The sequence below is a fragment of the Clavelina lepadiformis genome, chromosome 2 (assembly GCF_947623445.1).
Source record: "Clavelina lepadiformis chromosome 2, kaClaLepa1.1, whole genome shotgun sequence".
NCBI classification, from domain to species: domain Eukaryota; kingdom Metazoa; phylum Chordata; class Ascidiacea; order Aplousobranchia; family Clavelinidae; genus Clavelina; species Clavelina lepadiformis.
The window spans coordinates 7,593,332-7,612,735 of NC_135241.1; the positions used below are offsets into that span (position 1 = coordinate 7,593,332).

Here is a 19,404-nt window from a genome sequence, read left to right on the forward strand (position 1 = left end):
TGATAAGCTTTCTTTTGCTTATACGGTGGAAATATCTGTATTATTAAATTAATTATTTATTGATCTTGATGAAAGCGCAACGTGAGAAGAATTGCAAATGTTCCGTTTAATGTTATTAAAATCCACAGAAATCGAAACTACTGGAAAACATCTAATAATAAAAAACGGTCATAAAACAACAACGATAAAATATAATATTGCACATATTCATGATATTTCTGCTATTTGGATGTAATTATACATAGACTAAACATGAAAACCTACAGTTTAAAGATGGCCAGTTTTTCTTCGTGTTTACTTAAAACTGCAGTTTTGTCCTATTGGTGTGATCGCGTACACGCTTCATAGAAAACTGCATGATATAATTGGTAATCTGTAATTTTAACGCATAGCTATTGAACAGGTAGGCTAATTAAGATGACAAAAACAAAAAATAATTAGCAGGAAACACTGGCAGAAAACGTTGTAAACAATGAAAGGTGTTACGTGTTACAACACATTGTTGTATGGAACAAAATAAGGTAGAAATAAAAAACAAAAATAACAAAAATAAAACATTTTGATCTTGTAAGTGATTTTTGCTTCATCGTTTTGGTTCAAGCTTGTTGGACATTTCATTTAAAATTATTTGGTCGGTTATGACTTGCATATTACGCACATAATGTCTTGTTTCGTTTGCTGTTTTTATCGAGGACAGAATGCTATCCACGTCTGTAAATTGAAGAACAACGTTGAAAAAGTTTTTTAGGTATGAAACAATGTAATATTTGGCCAATAACATATCTTAAACACTTAATGTGTATTTACGGTTTTATCACTATACGTGCCAACGAATTGTTACTAATGCTGACGATTAAAAAAAAAATACAAAAATGATGGGAAAAATAGCTTACCGAATCCTGTTCCACATCCGCGGACCACTGATCTGATGCAGTTGCAGAGCATGTGCTGGAAGCAACAAAAAGTGAGTTTATTTCTGTAATACGACAAACTAGGCCTAGTATAGGAAATACGTCACAAAACATTTTTTACCAGCTTTTCGAAATTGATCAAGTTTGATTTTTTTGTATCGTTTCCTTCATGAAGAAATGTCATATCCTTGAGTAACAGTGGAAGGTAAGGTATATTGGGTGGCTTCGTCGAAGACATTATAAGTCTATAGGATCGGTGATTCCGTGACGGATTCTATAAAGACATACAGACAGGTGGTTATTGACAACTAAAGCGCAATTCTTACCTGCCACGAAAACAGCAATTATTGCATGTAAAGTAGAAGATAAATTCTTCAGTTGTTACTCTAATACCCTTTGAACTTACTAGAATTGATTCAAATTCTTGTACTTGTTTCTTGTATTTGGCCGGCAACTTGTCCCAAGTATTATAAAGACGACTCACTGCTTGGTTGCCGATGCCAATCATGACAGCCATAAAGGCGTTCATGTTTTGGTACATCTTCAAACTACATGAATGATATATGACTGGTTTAACACTAACCATCAAACTCAACTGCGCAAAACCCAAATAAACTTGTGATAAATTTAGCCTATTTATGAAAGCAAACTTAACTTACTGCTGAGCTATTTTAATAAACTTCCGCAGTAACTGGACTCGTTTGTTTAAATTTTGACAACTGCATATTTCGGTAGGTGCCCAGTATGCTAGCTGGTTGAAGTGCCGACTCAATAGATCTAAGTTGGGAGTTACTTTTTGAAATTTGTGAGCGCCAAACACTTTGTAGATAAACTCCATCTGAGAAAGAATAGCAAATTCACCAAATGCCTCAATTAAAATTTATGACCAAAATTTAGCACCTTACCCAGAGCCTACACTATGTATAGCATAGTTTGTCATGTTTCTGTAACGGCGAGTTACAACAAACAAAATTTTTAATTATTATTTGTCAAGGAAATGCTAACCACGTGAACGTTATTGAGCAGTTCCCAGTCGTAATGCGTCATTTGATAGGCGATCTCCAAGGAACTGACCATTTCCAGATGAGTTTCCGTCATAGGCTGAATCCAACGTTCAACTTTACTCTGCACCATAAGTTTGCCAAATTAGAAAATAGAACTTGTATTTTTGATAGGAACAAATTAAGTAATATCGAGCGAAAATCTTTAATATGACTGGTTAAATAAATTGTTTACAACTTTACATTATTGTTACAACCGCAAAGCGTAAACGTACCAGTCTGGATAAGTCATTTTCATTGCAAACGTATAAACGACTGTTCAGTTTGGCGGAAGTGGCGATGGAATTTCGATGCCTTGCTAAAGGATAAGAATCTGAAATAAAATAAAATATAGAATAACTAAGAATTGTTTATTCTATAGCAAATAAAATGAAGTATAGTTCAACTGCTGTGTTTGAATGTGTTTAAGTATTTTATAATTAGGTTTATGAGAACTCAATGTATAGCAATTTCAACTCGCCTCCGTCTTCTTGGAGTTCCATGAGAGTTAAACCGGATTTCGGTTTACTGATTTTCTCGGCAACCGCGCTTAAAATTTCATCAACCTGAATACAAAATCAAATGATAACTTTTAATATTACGGGAATGAAATTTAAACAAATGAACTAAAATCTTAGATATTAGCCTACTCACAGTTGACTTAACAGACAACTTCACAGTGGTGTAAGTTTTTTCTAAGTTATGAATTTTCATGAGCACTTCGTCCCTGTCTCGAACTGGACGAAAATAATTCGATTTTCCGTTGTTTTGATAAATTTTGAAACTATCAGAAATGTTAAGAAGACACTTATTGGGGCTGCATCTGTAAAAGAAAATTTTTCAAATATTGTCAAGCATGATAACTTATAACTTATAAAGACTTTTGGATTTATACTAATCAAATAAATAAGACACGGTAAAAATTAACAAGTGACTCTTTCTGATCAACGTATCGAAGTCTTTTTACTCACATTTCATCAACTTTGCGAAGATTATCTATTTCCATCTTCAGCTGATCATAGGTAGGGTTCTCCAGAGAATCGAAATGTATATCTTGCCGTAAGTCCTTCGTTGCATAGAAAAAAACACGTTTTGCATATATATGCGTTCCATTTTCCGAAAGTAAAACACGATTGTATGGTAAACGTACAATTAGAATACGTCTGTTTACTGATGAAAAAGATATACTCACTGTGACAAAATCTTGAATCACTTCATCTTCTGCGAAGAAATATGACGAAATGTGACTCCATCGAACCACAAAATAAACCACTTTCCTCTTAATGGACCTCTCAAAATCGACATCTGTATCTTCAGAATTGTAATGCTTAAGAAGTAACTCGCAGAGGCGATCGCTTTGCATGAAGACGACATGCATGAGGATGAAATCTTCCATGGAGTCTTCCTTGCGACCAACGTCCCATGGCTTAAGATATTCTAGGATATGCTCCAAGATCTTTTCAGGTGTCCCTGTTCATGAATTCAATGTTTACTATTAATTTATTATTATTTTTCTTATTATAAATAATCAATAAAGTGATAAGCTCGATGGAAACGCGATTAACCTTAAATTCAATAAAACAAGCAAAAATTTAATATATGAAATAACATGTTTACCAGCTAATATGGAGTATCTGAATAGTTGTCTGGTAAGGGTTTGCGTGGAAGGGTGATCGTGACGTAGCCGGTTTATGATGCCGTTTTTCTGGTTTTGCCCGCTTGAAGCTGGGGTCATTATTTTTTGTAACACAAGCACATCCTCTCCGTGTTCCTTTAGTCGGACTGTGTTGGCTTCTACATCCTGGAACGGACAACAAGGTCATAAAATTTGTGCTTTAAGACAGCTTTTATGAAATATTGGAAGACGCCGTACAAATAAAGGGCAGTTAACTGAAGCCATAAAACTATTTTTGTCGCCGCCTTTTCACGCCAGATAAATTATTACATGTAACGTAATGTCAATGTCCGCCACCGTTTGCCAAAAGACTATGTTTTAAAGGGAAACCGGAAACATATCTTAACCGGAAGTGTCCCACTATACATTAAAGAAAACAGGGTAAAACTTCAGCACCATTAATAATTGTGACATTTTTGGACAATTTAGAGAGTATTTAGATAATCATTTAGAGACAGAATCTGGATGATTCCTGTGCCACGATTAGGGTAAGTACACATACCCGTGTTTAGACATTATATATATTGGTACCTTTAAAATTCTCACGAAGTCAAACTTTTCGACTTTCAAGAATTGGCAGTCATTTTCTGCGAGCACAATGCTTGCAGCTCGTGGCGCTTCGTTGATAAGAGCAAGATCTCCGAAGTCGTCGCCTTCTCGCAATGTACACACTACACCCTGAAAACAAATCACTAGTTTTCCATCTATTTACAAGCTACTAATTAATTATCATTCACAAGTTTAATAGAACAAAATTTCAATTAAAGGAACTGCCATTATAGTAACTGCGAATGGTAGCAATAGGTTAAAAAGTCAAAAGAAAGGGAAGAAACAATAACGCCTGAATAAGTGACTAGTGACGTCAAAGAAATTACGAAAACATGTAATCGTACGCTGACCCAAATGACAAGTGATGTGCTATATACGTTAAATAAACGTAAAGCAATCACGACATATGTAACTTATTGCTCCAGTAATTACATCTCTATGAATGAAATTTCTTGCTTCGCCTCTGCTAGCATCAATCAAAATTGTGCTTCAACCTTTAGAGCAGCATATAACAGTTCTTGATTTATTACAGCGGTCCGCCATAAACTTTATTTATGTTGTCAAAGCCTGAAGTGGCAATACGTCGTTTATCTAACTACAGCAAAGTGTAAAGGAGCGCGCCCAAGTTCCCGAAACGCACTTTTCCCACTGACGAAATCTGGAATGACAAAGTGCTGACTGTGTTTGTACTTCCAACCATCAGCATTGTATATACGGAATGCAGGATTCTTGGCATCGGGGATAAGCGAGGTATTATAATTTATGTACGTTGGTTTTCGGGAACGCATTACAGACTCACTTGTAAAAGTTACTGAAGCCTATAACGTCCCAACTGCCCATAATCATAACATAAATCTACGTAAGCGCACATCAAATAAAACAGTAAATTACCTTTACTTGATGCAGTTGTTTCGGGTGACATTCGTTACGAACGACAAATATGCCGTTTTTTCTTGGCAAAGATTTGCTTCTTCGAAATCGGGAGCCTAGCGTTAAAGCGCTAACGTTGTCCACTAAACAACGTGTATGCCTATCCCTGGTAACTCGAGGATGTGCAGAATAGATCGACGAAATTACCATTTTATAACCCTGCCTTATACACACTGTCTTCGATGTAGGCTCTCAAAATATATTCCGCGAATCCCAAAGTACTTTCTTATATAGCTTATTCGCGAAGAAGTAAAATTGAAAGGGGAGGTGTTACTTTGTTAGCTTTGACACTTGCAACGATAAGCGGTGGTGGTTTGATCTCGTTAGAAAGCACCTGCTAGCGATAAACTCAGGCAGTTTCCTATCTTCAAACTATTAAGCCGATGTCACACAGTCACCGTAAATTTGCACCAGCAGCGAAGGTGTGAAGCTATTAGCTCGTTTTGTCGTTGTGCTGAAAATTTACAACTGATTTATAGAAAAGTAATTAAAGAGGTACTGCGGACCAATTTGTTCTGTAACATAATTAAGGAATAGTTTAATTTGTAATCAAGTTACGCATGAAAGGCATCGGAGAGGTCATATACACCAAAATATTATGACATATCCGAAGTATAACGAAACTGGATACCAATTGCTAATGTAATGTAATGTCTCCTATGTGGTAATAATACATAGTAATAGTTTCACATTTTCGGTTAGTAGTTCCCCATAAAAAGATAAATACTGGCGCTGATTGTAAAACGTTTCCAGATTTCGTAGTTTAATGTGCTTTAAGTGAGAAAAACAATTAACTAAATGCGAGAAAGCGCATGCGCTCTCGTAGTGACGTTATCGAGAAATCTCAGACGTAAAACGTTTCCGATGTTTGCATTACAGCAGTGTGATACCAAGCATGAATCCGATCGAAAGTATGTTTAATTTGAGACTATAACGTGCGATGAAAAACAATCTTTATTGACTTATGTCACAGCCAAAAAGTGGACATCAATCAAGTAAACACATTTAGGAGTTTTGAAATGCCCTCTTGTACGCCAAAGGCTACACTTACTGTACAGACAACTAGAAAAACACGTCTGCTGAAGTCACTACACCACAGCCGAAAATATGCATGATTCAAGAATCAATACAAAGGTAATCCCTAATGTATACAAATCGATGAATTACCTTGCCAAGAATGGAAACATTGACCGAACCACGTAGGATAATGTACCACGACCTGCCCTCATCGCCTTGACTGAACACTGAGATAATTATAAACACACGTTTACCCGAATTCTTCATAATATTTAAGCAAATATTTTTGAAACATGAGGTCTAATTAAATATTAGCTTCTGTCCAAGAGTTTTTACGTCACAGTAGCAAAAACATCGCGTAAACATAGAATATTGGGAAAATTAAATTTTAATAAGAAGCCTTACATGTTGTTCCGGTTTTGTGGTGATATTCAAATTGAAGAACGGCGGCGAGTTCCCGTTTTACCTTTATATCAACACAATAAAGGCGAATTATTACGTAGTGAAAGAAAGTGTTTACTACCAACCAATCTTAGGTACTGTATATGACAAGTTAGTTGTCAAATGTAGGCTTACCGAATCTGAAAGATGGGATAAAGCTTTTATGTGAAGAATTTCCTCATAGATCATAAGTAATTCATCTGGAGACCGGTTTTCGGGACTAACCAATACAAAAAACATAAGTTAAACACAAAATTAAGGAAACGTTGGTTGTAGATGTTACCGTTAGCTCACAGTTTTCTTAATGCCATGCGAAACAAAGCATCCGGGGCGTTCTTTTCCAGAAACAAGATCGCTTCTGACATGTCGCACTCAGCTGCTGAACTTGGTAACGTGATTTTTGCGTTCGACGTAAGCGAGGAAGACCGTGACGTCAGAGAAATATCTTCACAGTTACTATCGGTATTACTCAACTGAAATATTAGGGGAATATAACTTAAGTGCATTGTTTAAGTTTGACTTGATTAATTTATTAATTACTCAATAATGATCAGTTTATATACCTGCACCATGTCGGAATCCACGCTACTTTTTGCGCTTATGAGGATCTTAGGCGAGAACACAACAAACTCCGGCACTATTTCGTCTTCCGTTGTCACGTCCTTATGAAAACAGTAGATATAGTTGCCATCTTCGAACTGTTCTTCGTTTCGAACTAAAAAAGCAGCAAAACATGACAATTTCCTGATTTCCAATAGAGGCAAACCCGTCATATTGACTAAGCATAAAAGTCTGCATTGAAATTCACGAGTTATGACAAATATTCTTACCGTGACTGATTGCACCTTCTTCGAGTAAAACTTGCCACATTCCAGCGACATAACCCCTGGGCTGCTCTGTCGATTTGTCAAAGGTCGCATCCCGCTTCTCCCCGATGATAGAAGGCTTCCGTTGCGAACGGTCTTGCAACCAAGTAATTAGCTCGTGGCCGATGGCACAGTTTTCGTAGATTGCTTCATCGGTTATGTAATCGTCTTCGCATCCTAAATTTTAACACAACGATTTTAACGCCAATTATAAGAAGAAAAACTTCAGACTCCAGCTGTCGCTGGCGATGAATATTACTCAGTAAATATGGCAATCACGAATGAATTTAACCTTCTGTAGCCTTTTCGTCCTGTGTTTTCTGATTTCGTAGAATATCGGGCTGTGTGTGCTGGATGTACTGATAGAGGACTCTGGCAACTGCCATAACTCTAGGACTCGGTTCCTGTATTTTTAAACAAAAAAAGTAAACGTTAATACGCCTCCGAAGACATAAGTAAGGGTCATTAGAAAGTCAATTCATCAAAGAAATCAACCAATCAATTCGATGGTATCATGTTCTTGATTATACGAGCATGCACCATACGAAACTCACTTTGCACAGGGGCTGGAATTTCTGGCGGACGTGTTGGCGAATCGGCGTCTAAAAAGTAAAGATAATTGGCATTACTTTATATCACGTATTGGCAAATGCTAACCAGAAATTCTGAACCTCGTTACAACACTCTTTTTATGATAACTTCCACCACCATCACATCCAGATGAAAACCAGTAGGTGCTTTGCTTACCATAGATTTCGATCCCTGTTTAGGAAGAGTATGACGCGAGCCTAAAAGCCTTGCATAATTTTTGCTCTTTCTATTGTGCAAATCATGACCCCAGGTTTTTATTCTTTTCAGTTTAAATGACATGACTGTGCCCTTTCACTCACCTAGGTTGAAAGCTTAAATGTACTGTATTTTGGGAGTCTTTCTAAGAAACAACTCTTTTTACAAGTGACCAATTCTAAGAATTTTTTCAACAATTGACTCTATCACAGGCAAATAAAAAAAAAAAACAGTTTAACGCAAAGCTATAAAGTACCAAAAACAAACCAAACATTCTAACGTTCTATTTCTGAAAATAACGACATTTAATACGAGGCGTTTTTGTTAATGCACCCCCCCTATCATAAAGAAATTATTGACTTACGTTTACAATTGACATTTTACGTTGTAGAAATTGCGGACACTTTTGCAAATTCCGAAAGGAACCACTGGCAATAAATGTTAGTCGCCGTACTTGATGCCTCCACGCAATTATTAACTTACAGAACAACCGGATAAAATACGTCCAACAAACAGAGACAATTTGATAGTAATGTCATTAAATCGTTCTCAAGCTTTTTGTGCACAGCGTTTGGTGAAAGCCACGTAACATTATCATAACAATGCTCGCTTTACAAACTCTTGACGCTTTCCGCTGAAATAACTTCTATCAGATCCAAATTCAAACCAAAGAAAAGTATTGATTATTATTATAAGTCGTGAGACAACAAATAGGCTCAATGAATGAAGTGCGAGTAAACTTCTGTTTGTGGCTGTTTCGAGTTCGTTACCATGACGTCACAAGACAATGTGTGACGTCAGCTGCTCATCTTTCATAAAGTAGTTTGGTATTGCTTACCCAACAACACATCTTATTATCAATTGCCAGTCAAACGCTGTACGTAATCGATTGGCAAGGGTTGCCCTTTTCTACGTAGATTGCTAAAGACCACATAGTTGCGGCATAACATGACGTGAATGGTCGAAAATTGATCACTACTTGGAAACTGCCAAAACTACTCCTGGAGAGGTGGGCGTTACAATAGCCACAATACAGGTGTTCGGATACCGCGAAAGAATTTATCAATTAAATTGACCACAAAACTACCACAGACTTTCCTTGTCTTCCCATAACGTAATTTACTCTGAAACGGAAATTCAATGTTTCAATCATGCAACGATAAAACCAAGAAAGCGATTATGATTATAACTACAATTTGGTACAAAAAGCAAAACAGAATCCAAAGACATAGAAAAATTTCTTAATTCGCGTTAGTGCACTAAATGGTCTTAAAATTATAATTTGAATAAAAATGGTTAAAAACTGTCACGACGATAATGGATGTTCAAAATATAGTTCATCCGAGTGGGAGAACAGGGTCACAGACTATACTGGCGACACTTCACTTGTACAAGCCAAACATCAAATACAAATCCATCAACGATATCCACACATATCCAACCACTTACATATGTAAATGCACCACTGAACGTGCTCTTATCCTACGAATTCGAATAAGTAATGAAAAAAATAGAGAGGGCAACTTATTTAGATACAGCAGTGCTGTGTGCAAAATTGTCCATAAAAATATATTTCTTTCTGCTTTTAAGCTTGCAGAGACTTTCCTGAGTAATAGGTGGATAAAGATTTTAACTTTAATGCACACGCATGGAAAGTAATCACAAAGGTATCGCAGTTTTTAGAAGATCTAATCGCAGTTAAAGCTTGGTTATTGCTGAACACGTAATGTTGTATATTTTAAGCAATCATCATACCTAGGCAATAGAAAATCATTCATCATATTTACTTTCGTCATCAGCACTTTGAAGACAAAAAATCAATATCAGTTGCTATTAGCGTCAACGCACGGGAAAAAGTGACAAACCCGAAAAGGCTAAAACGTGCATTAAAGTAAGAATGGTAATAACTTGCTGATAACAACTAGCACGGCCACTAAATCCAAATCTATACAAGCTATTATAGCCTAAACTGCACTGCAACAAGTCATACCACTGAACTCTTATACTCTAAGCAAGATATAAGTGCTTCACCTCTACATATACCTATACAACTAACTTAAGAGAAATAAAACTGCTTTACAAGGGCAATAAAAGTAGTCTTTATCATTTACGTACCCATTTTATGCCTTCAATTGAAGGTTTATTGTTAATTCCTGGTATTTCTTCGTGTTTGCTCTTAAAATGGCTATTCACCGAATGAGCAAACCTTAAAGCTAAGGTGACCATTTTATCACAGCGATTGCACTTCTGATTTCTCAGATCGACAGAGTTTACGAATTCTCCTTCAACAAGAAAATTCTGGCAACTGAAATAGATATAATCGCATTCTAATGCTCTACAGTCTACACGATGCAGTTCACAAAGCCGGTACGATTCAAATCCGTTGCTTGGAGGTCTATTGCTTCTTTCAGTCGTTGTGATCAGTGGTAAGCAACATAACAGAGAAAAGATGTTTGACTTAAAACAATCAAACGCCCGACCACAGGTTTATCGTTAACTAGCTTGCAGTTTGCCTTAGTTTGCTTAAAAAGTTTGCTTGTAAGTTTTTCAGGGAGCTTTCAGCGACAAGACACACTTACACAAACAGCTTAGAATAAATCTCTGTAGTCTGTAATTCAGATTGCACGTTCCGTGAACAGACAAAAGACAAACTAAGAGAGCGATTCACAGTCAAGTGCCAAGCTTAAAACAAGCACCAATTAAGAGTCGAACGTTGGCTATTATTATTTAACGGATATATTTTTTCTTCCATTAAACCCTGTTAACTCTCACACGCATCCGGCGTTCCTGAAGTATTTTGCGAAGCTTTCAAGGCAGAAAACATGCGATTAATTGCTAGCTGTGGGACGCTTGATACGATTTTCTAAAAACACACGCCAGGACAATCGTGGAGAAAACAGATTAATGGATTACTGCTGCATTTAGCACTCTTTTCGCTAATATGCCAGCTTAGGGAATTTACCGCAAGTACAGTACGAATGACAGGATACTTGCTTCATAATTTAAAACACTGCCTTAAACATGCGATGTTTTAAGCGTTTTGTTTCTGTTCTTAGATTCCATTATGTAAATTGTTATCAACCCATATACAAACCGTTAACAAGCAACCGTTACACCTGGCCGATGCTAATAACAAGTTACGCATACAAAGATATGTTTCTGTTCTATACTATGCCATATATGTTTCGACCTAGCGTGTATTTACACTTTAGCTCCAGCGAGCAGAGCTGTTTTCTTGTTTTAGATACCACTGAATGACCATCCAAGCAGCGAAATATATGTGACTAACACGACTTCTTGTAGGGTCACAAACTTTATGACGCTTAAGGCTCGGACTGATGTATCGAGTTATAGACTAATGCTTCCTTTCGCGAACTTTTGACATCATGATCCCATTATCTCCATTATAATAACTTGTTTTTGTATACAATTTAATACAAAATTGTTATAGTGTTGACATTTTACAACGCGAGGCAAATGTTCGGTATTACGCAATGCATTAAGTCATACACATATCCGCTTTATTTTGAGAGGAAAAAGGCAATATCACCAGCATAAGATGATGTGCGATCGGATTTGAATTAGATCAATGAGGTCAGAAGATTTAATTAAATCTCATGATTGACTACCGTGTCTTATCAACTTGCAAGATCAAACACGCTCGACCACATCACGCCCTTCCTTTGTGCGTATTGAAAGTTTTGTGCAGCTGTCACACAAGTGTATAAGGTTTTAACCTAGGGAAACGTTGAAGCTCTACAAAACTCTTCATGTGCCCGTGATATAGAAATTTATGCACATTTGGAACTCTCTATGGCTGTACGACTGGCCAATACTCGTACGACGCGCAGCAAATAGCTACTGAGTACTGACATCCATCGTTTCACCAAAGCACGTATTTCTGTGGTTTCGTTTAGCGATCTGTAAACTTCCATTGACTTTGATTGATTGATGTATGTCGATGGTGTTGACGAGAGCACGTAACAAAGCTACTCATACATTCTCTTTCAGACAATAAAAAGCAGTTCACGTAAATCTTCCTCATTAATTGATTTCAGCAATGTGACCCAGGCCATCGTTTACATAAAAAACGTGTTAGAAATTACGTAGAAAACACGTATATTTCCATAAACCCAATTCAACCGGGCCAATTACGTTACAAACAACAGCAAACCAAAAAAACTCAATTCTACAAACAACAATAAACAAAACCAAGTTTTTATATGAACAAAAACGTTAAAAGGCAAACATGTTATCGGACAAGTATGCAGTGCAATTTTAGAAATTTAGCACAACACACGCACGTTCAATAATAATGTTCAATAACCGGCATTTGATAACTATCGCAAAAAAACAAATGCCATCACCAACAGCGATAATAATTTTTGGATTGTAGGCTAAATGCATCATGGACCATGGTCATAACATCCGCGGTAAACATAGATCGCGCCGCAAATTACATAGAAAACCAAATATGCCTGATAGCGATTCATTCGATGCTGATGTTGTAACGTATTGGCTATGAATTCGACACGACATGGATGATTACGATTTTTCTTTCTCTGCAGGATTTCTCAACTAGCTTTTAACTGTACTTTTCTATCTATTTTTTGCAAACCTTTTTCGAATTTCTTGCTTCCTTTCTTTGCATGTAGATTTTTTTATTTCAAGGTTATAAATAACATCGCTAAACTGGCCTTGTAAGTCTAGCAGGTTTGCAATAGATGGAAGGTTGATTTTGTCCTCCTGCTACAAATCGCTAAAGTCTGAGATAAAGCATCGGTAAAACTCATAAAATATTTAATGAGGTCGTCGTCGATGAAACCTTTGCTAATGAGCGGTAACCAGATTTGTGATTTAAAAGAACAGCTTTAGTTTAGTCCCTGAGAACACTGTTGGGAGTTACTGCCTGACATGTTTTGGCTTGAGCACAGCTAGCAACGGTTCATCAACCCTTTTAACTGATTCGCCCCGGAGTTATTTTCAGGCACATGCACGCTACGTCGATACGCATAACGCACAGGTATCTCTAATCTACTAAATCTTCTAAATGTGCTAAATGTCAAAAATTGCACAGAACAAAGGCTTAACAACGGCATCCATTAAAAATTAAACAACCATTGTCATATCACAATAAAACTGAAAGTAGCGGTGATTGTTAATCTTGCCATACAAAAAATAAAAAAAGCAATTTGAATCGAAGTTCTGCTAAAACCGTTGAGTGTTAAAAATCTAAATCTCAACAAATTATCTCGATGCCTATTCCATTGAAACTTTAATGCGATGTACGTAAAATACAATAAACAGTAAGAATTTAAACTTTAAAAAACCCAATGATTGTTTTCGCAAAATTTTATACAGTATGTCATTTTTTAGTTTTGTAAGTAGACCATACGCTTCATGTTACTGCTTGTTACCTCTTTCCTGACATCTTGCGGCAAAGTGCGAGCAAAAGACATTTCACAAAAAAGGTACTGTAATAAAACTTAACATTTTTAACTGTGCTTGAATGAGTAAAGAATGCCTTGCGAAAACCTATACTTTACATATCAGAACTGCTTGGTCTAATTGAAGTAGCTTTGAGATGGCAGTTTGCAAACATGTTCGAAAAATTGCACTAAAATATGAGCTGCAGCTCATGTAAATGGGTCATAAACTAGTTAACTAATTACCGAGGAAGAACTAGTACATTGTTTCACTAGGTTGCATTATACAGTAAAAAACATACGCATAGGCCAGGCGCCAACCGTTGCCTACAAACACATTTAATAAGCCTCGATCGGAACTTTCATCTTAACATGCCATTGTACCTGTGCTGTTGTACTCTTTATTGACTTGCAAAACAATCTGCCGATTAAAAGAACTAACTACGTCATTAAACAAAGAGAAATCTATTCTCAACAATTCATCCGACGTTTGAGGAAGGTCTATACTTGGCAACCAAACAAAGTATATGAACGGTCTTCTCCTTATATTTGCTCAACCCTATTCGTAAGGTGTCTTAATTCAAACAAATCTTGTTTGAAACATCAAGACTTATGATAAAACATGGATTTGTGTAAATCAACTTTCTACACAACATAAACATTATTTCTGATAAGCCTAATCAAAAAGAAACCAGCTAAAACATATGTCTTACTGTTTTAATCTGGTTGAATGATTTTATTGATAATCTGTCGTCGTCCACAGACGTTCTTCCAGGCAAATCTGAAAGAATCGAATCCATTAGTTATTTTATGCTTGGAGTGTTATTGTAAGTTTATAGGTTACGGATAGCAAGTAAGCGCACGACTTACTTTTTTGCTCATATATATATCCCTGAGATTGACTTTTCTGGTAAGGTACACGAGCGTTTGACCTTGATCTTTTATGGGTCGTTTTCTGGTTTGGGTTTTTTAACTCTGACTTGTCGTCGGTGATGAGGTCTGCTTGTGGAAACATTTTAAAAAGCGATCTTTTTTCGTTGGAATCTTGCCGCCTGTATAATCCGGTTATAGTGGCATATTTATTAACTCCTGAAGGGCGGAACATTTTTTTGGCAACGTTTACAAAATCAAGATCAGCTTTTTCTTTTGTTGCTACGTTTTCTACACTTCCTATAACTAGTCCATGCCTCATGTTGCTTTCTTGCATGAAGTACCTCGAGGAACTGATGAATTCATGTCTTGCGCAAGAAATGTCATCGTCCAGCAATATCTGGTCGTCAGAACCTCCTCTTTTAAATAATTTTCCAGGGGGATCAATGCCATCTTTTCCTGTCTTCGATTTCCTGATAAAAAGTCGACCGATAGTACTAGATTTGCCTTTTGCCGAAATGTTAAGCTTGCTAAAGGAAGACTGAAAAAAACTTTCTTCAGTACAGTCCGTGTCGTCAGACGTGGTTTCCGAGGTACTGTCACTGTCTGATTTCATATTTTTGGTATCTGATCCAATCGTGATACAAGAGGTGTCACAGCTGGTTTGTTGCTCGCTAAAACCATAAACCTCAGTTGACTGGATGTCATTCTTGCCAATTTTTTCATCGGCTACATCTGGCTCGTTTGCCAATGCAGCAATGTTTGGCGAGGAGTAGCTGTTTCTCTTTATTGTAAAGCCAGTTGGAGGCTTGCCGAGGAAGTTCGGGTTATCTACTAACGACAATTTTCTCCCCGCTATGGGAGACACAGCTTGAAGAATATCGGGAACTGATTGCGTCTCCGTTTTCTTACTTTTTGTTTTTTTCTTTTTCCCACTGCTAAATTTCAAGCTAATTCGACTCTTTTTTGTTTTCTTACTATTGTCAATTTGTAAGTTTCTCTCGTCTGGATCTTTTTTCTGAATTTTTTCTGGTGATACCCCATCATTACTTTTTTGCTTCTGAAGAGGCTTTTCAATTTCGATTTCTGTGCTACTTTTGTACAATTTTTTATTGGATTTTAATACCATGGTTTTCACTCTTCGTATTTTTCCTTTCTTATTTTTTTTAGGGCTCTGAACTGGTGAATCTTCAATTAACTCTTCTCTCAGGTTGGTTTTGGAGTTGTTTTTAGGGGATTTTTTTTCCATCGAGATTTCAAATTGTTTGTTATCCTTACCATCAGATTTTAAAGCATAGTCCGACTCAAGCGAACCATCGTCCAGGGTCGACGAAGAATGGCGAGAAGCGTAGGGTGAAGTCTTGGCAAGCCACTCGACATACTTTTTATCTAAACTGTGACTTCTTTGTTGATTGGCTATATATTTCATGTAATTGGAACCATCCGAACCTTTGCCAACTCTTTTTTCGAAAGACATCCGATTAGAATCACGTTGTTTGTGTAAATCTTTTTCAATCAACCTCATATCGTCAAGTTTTTTGACGTTTTTGTCAAGTGTGCGACTCCTTTGCATCGCCGTTACCGATTCGGGACTTCCAATTGCCCCGACACTGCTTGCCCGAACGAGATGATGGGAATTTTCGTCAGGCATGTAAAAGGGTGAAGCTTGTGGCGATGTTGGTGGCGATAAATGGCTGAGTTCTTTGACTGATTGCTGTTGGCGGTTTCTTAAAATACGCGATTGTGCGCCACCTTGCTTTCCGACTCGAGATGACGATCTTATAATTCCGCTGGTCGGACTACTTCTTACTGAAGGAGTATGATTGTCATTGAAACTTTCTGGGGTAGCATTCAGGTATTTTTTAGCAGCCAAACCGGCCTTCGTCGGTGATTTCACAATAACGTCTACAGGCAAACTATAGACATCTTCAGGTGAATGCATGGACATTCCACCACTTCTTTTGCGAAACTCGCCTAATGAAACAAATATATTTTCCTCAGACGGAGAGGGTAGATTATTTCTTTGGCCAAGTAAGACATTTTTTTCAGCATTTTTAAGCTCCAAGCGTGCGGGTAGAGTAGGTAATTTCTGTAAAGGGGACGTCATGGGGGACATAGTAGATTGATGAGGAGTATTTTTTGACCTGGATGAATGTTTCTTCGCATTTTTATTCGGCATTGAGTTTATGTCCTCATAATCATCATCGTCTTCAGAATGATGTGAGCTTCCTTTCCTCAATCGACTAAATGAGTTAGCATCGCGAGTCTTTTGATTATTTGATGCAAATATAGCACTACCATTTGCGTGCGAAGACTCTTCCGAAAGTTGTTTTTTCATCGACATTTGGGAATAAGGACTCGAAAAAGCTTTTATGTCATGGTTTGCTTTGATAGGGGACGAGTGATGCCGCGCTTGCAAAGTCAAATTATTCTCCTTTCTCAAAGACGTACGAAGTGGGCTGCTTCTAGTCATGTCGGCGTACACACCTTCCTGAGTGAGCGGAATTTTCATGGAGGACTTCATGTTGACGGAGGTTTTTGTTCCAATTAGAGGGGCAAGCTCAACGTAATCCTGATTGTCATATCTACTTTCTCTATAATTAGTTGATGGGTAGTGATTGGCATGATTTTGTGAAGGCTTGCCTCGATTGTCATGTCGCACAGATTGCGGCGGAATCTGCGCTGGAGAGTTGCTTCGAGAAGTGGAATTCGACTTCTTAACGCTCCCACTATTATTCCTTTGTATGAAAGGTGACGACTTTGGAGTCATGTCCATGTAGTCATTGTGTTCATCCTCGTCGCTCCACATGTCTGTGTTGCTAACATATGGAGCTCCTGATACTGTTGGTTGCATTAATCAGAGAAGAAAAGAAAAATAATCCGAGTCTTTTTTAGTTTTCCAATTGATAAGAAACTACGTTCACATTTTTTGCGATTTCTGAAGAAAAAAAAAATAATATAGTAAAATTTGACATTGCACGCAAAAATTACATATTTTAAACGTTTTTCAACCTTATTGTTGGGATCAGCTTGCTAAGAAAAGTTTGAATCAAGTCTTATACTACTCCTATATATATATGCATAATGTAAATTGTTCCATGGTTCAAATTATTTTTACAACGTGTCAAAAATGCAAACAATCAACAATTTAAAAGCAAAGAAAACGTCCATCGGAACATTCACATAGAAAGCTCTAAAATTGGGGTTTGAGAGCAGAGATCACGGATTTTAAGTCCAAAGATGTACCGAAAGATTTTCCTATTTTAGTGGGTGGTCATGCTACAACATAGTAGGCTAACCAAAAACTACATTCTAATCGTCTGTGGCATAAATAACTAAAATCAACTTTTTACCGTGCCTATTCTCCTAAATAACTCAACCACCTTTGCTTAATAAAGGACTGCGTGAACTATACGGTGAAATAGATACGTCCTATTTTATTTTGGGTTACAATTCCTACTATTAAGTCCGTCTGATAAACAAGCATTTGACAATCTTTACAAAAAAGTCAAGCAGGCAAGCAAAAAAGGGTGGAATCGGCGGTAAAAGGAAAAACAAAGTAAAAGCGTAACTACAAGCAGCTATACGAGCAACTGTTACTTCGAGCATTTATGCGGTTTATGTGTTGCAACTACAGCATTACGAATCTGTAGTTATCATTATGATATTAATTACCACTTTTCTGCTTTTGCATGCAAGCCAGCCTTAAGCGGCGACCCCACCATACTGGGACAGAATCAATAATTTCAATGATTTAAAGTAAAGTAAGGCACATACTGTATCTACTATATAGCATTCGCTGTATCCACGGTCCTGAATTCAACCGGCCAATTAATTCAGCTGGAATGCAGTTCTCTAAATAGTTTCTTTGGTAATCACTTATAAACGGTTGGCAAATAGGAAGCAATACTGTAATTACCTGTTATGGCAAATAGACAGTAAGCATGTTCAACCTGCTTTTTAAGTCCAATTTTTTGATTGTGAAAAAACCATACACCTTTTCTGTGCTTACAATATTGGCGATCGCAAGTGCCAGTGTCTTGTTTTATCAGCTCCTCGGTTTTATTTTATGTAGCTTGCATTTGGGTGTGTCAAAACATTCCAAAGTCAGAACACGTTCACTTCCACTTAATCGACCTGCAGGGCCTATACAAACTTATTGGGTTGTTTTAGCAACGTGAATAAAAATGTGGGCCTAGCTGCAGACTCCTCACCATGTGCGGACGATATTTTACAAAAAATGTGCGTTGTTGTGTCATCACTCATATCTGCCTGGTACTTGGGATGGGATGAGAGAAATCGCCTTCACTTAAAACTTTTTTGAGAAGCTTTTACTGCCGTTTGCTATGTACTTTACAACATAAAATTTTCATTCTTTCAAACTCAGTACAAAACAATTACAACTCTTTAATATAAACCCAATGTTGCATCACGGGAGCGAATAGAAATTGTTTTCAACGCCGTTTCTCTTATCGCATCAGCCCAATATTTTCCCACATACAGTGAAAAACCTGCAGCTTCGTGATTGTTCTTTTGGTTATTGTATGACGCACGTCATCTCACTTGGTAAAATTAGAACAGAAAGACGTACAAGGTTTCGCCACCTGCCCTTTCAAAGCTGGGTTGGGTGTTCATATAACACGCCAAAAACCGTGATTTTGCCTAAGCTATCTACAATGCAGCAAATAGGTTACCTCTGGTTAAATAGAATCCTTTAATGCCACTGTAAATACCCGCTTTAATACGTAACATCCGCAATGGTGGGACCAGATGTATGATCCAAACAACCTCAGATGCACAGGAAACTTCACAACAATCGCGTAATCAGCTAGTTACTTAGGCTGATTAATAGAGCAAGCCAAACTACGCTAGACGTAAGTAGCCTGGTATGAT

General features: G+C 37.2%; 1 protein-coding gene across 1 annotated transcript; it reads right to left on the reverse strand.

Moving 5' to 3' along the window:
- Positions 1-38: 38 nt before the first annotated feature.
- Positions 39-17,445, reverse strand: LOC143445642 (uncharacterized). Its single transcript, XM_076944890.1, has 23 exons — positions 14,512-17,445; positions 14,355-14,422; positions 7,984-8,031; positions 7,722-7,833; positions 7,394-7,606; positions 7,127-7,278; positions 6,858-7,036; positions 6,699-6,783; positions 6,528-6,588; positions 6,273-6,349; positions 4,158-4,304; positions 3,569-3,752; positions 3,144-3,421; positions 2,923-3,017; positions 2,606-2,774; positions 2,433-2,517; positions 2,188-2,285; positions 1,917-2,036; positions 1,571-1,749; positions 1,318-1,459; positions 1,033-1,185; positions 894-948; positions 39-711 (listed from the first exon to the last, which is right to left on the reverse strand). Exons 1-23 carry the CDS (start codon positions 17,363-17,365, stop codon positions 584-586), a joined length of 5,682 nt encoding a protein of 1,893 aa, XP_076801005.1. The 5' UTR covers positions 17,366-17,445; the 3' UTR covers positions 39-583.
- Between the last annotated feature and the right edge of the window lie 1,959 nt (positions 17,446-19,404).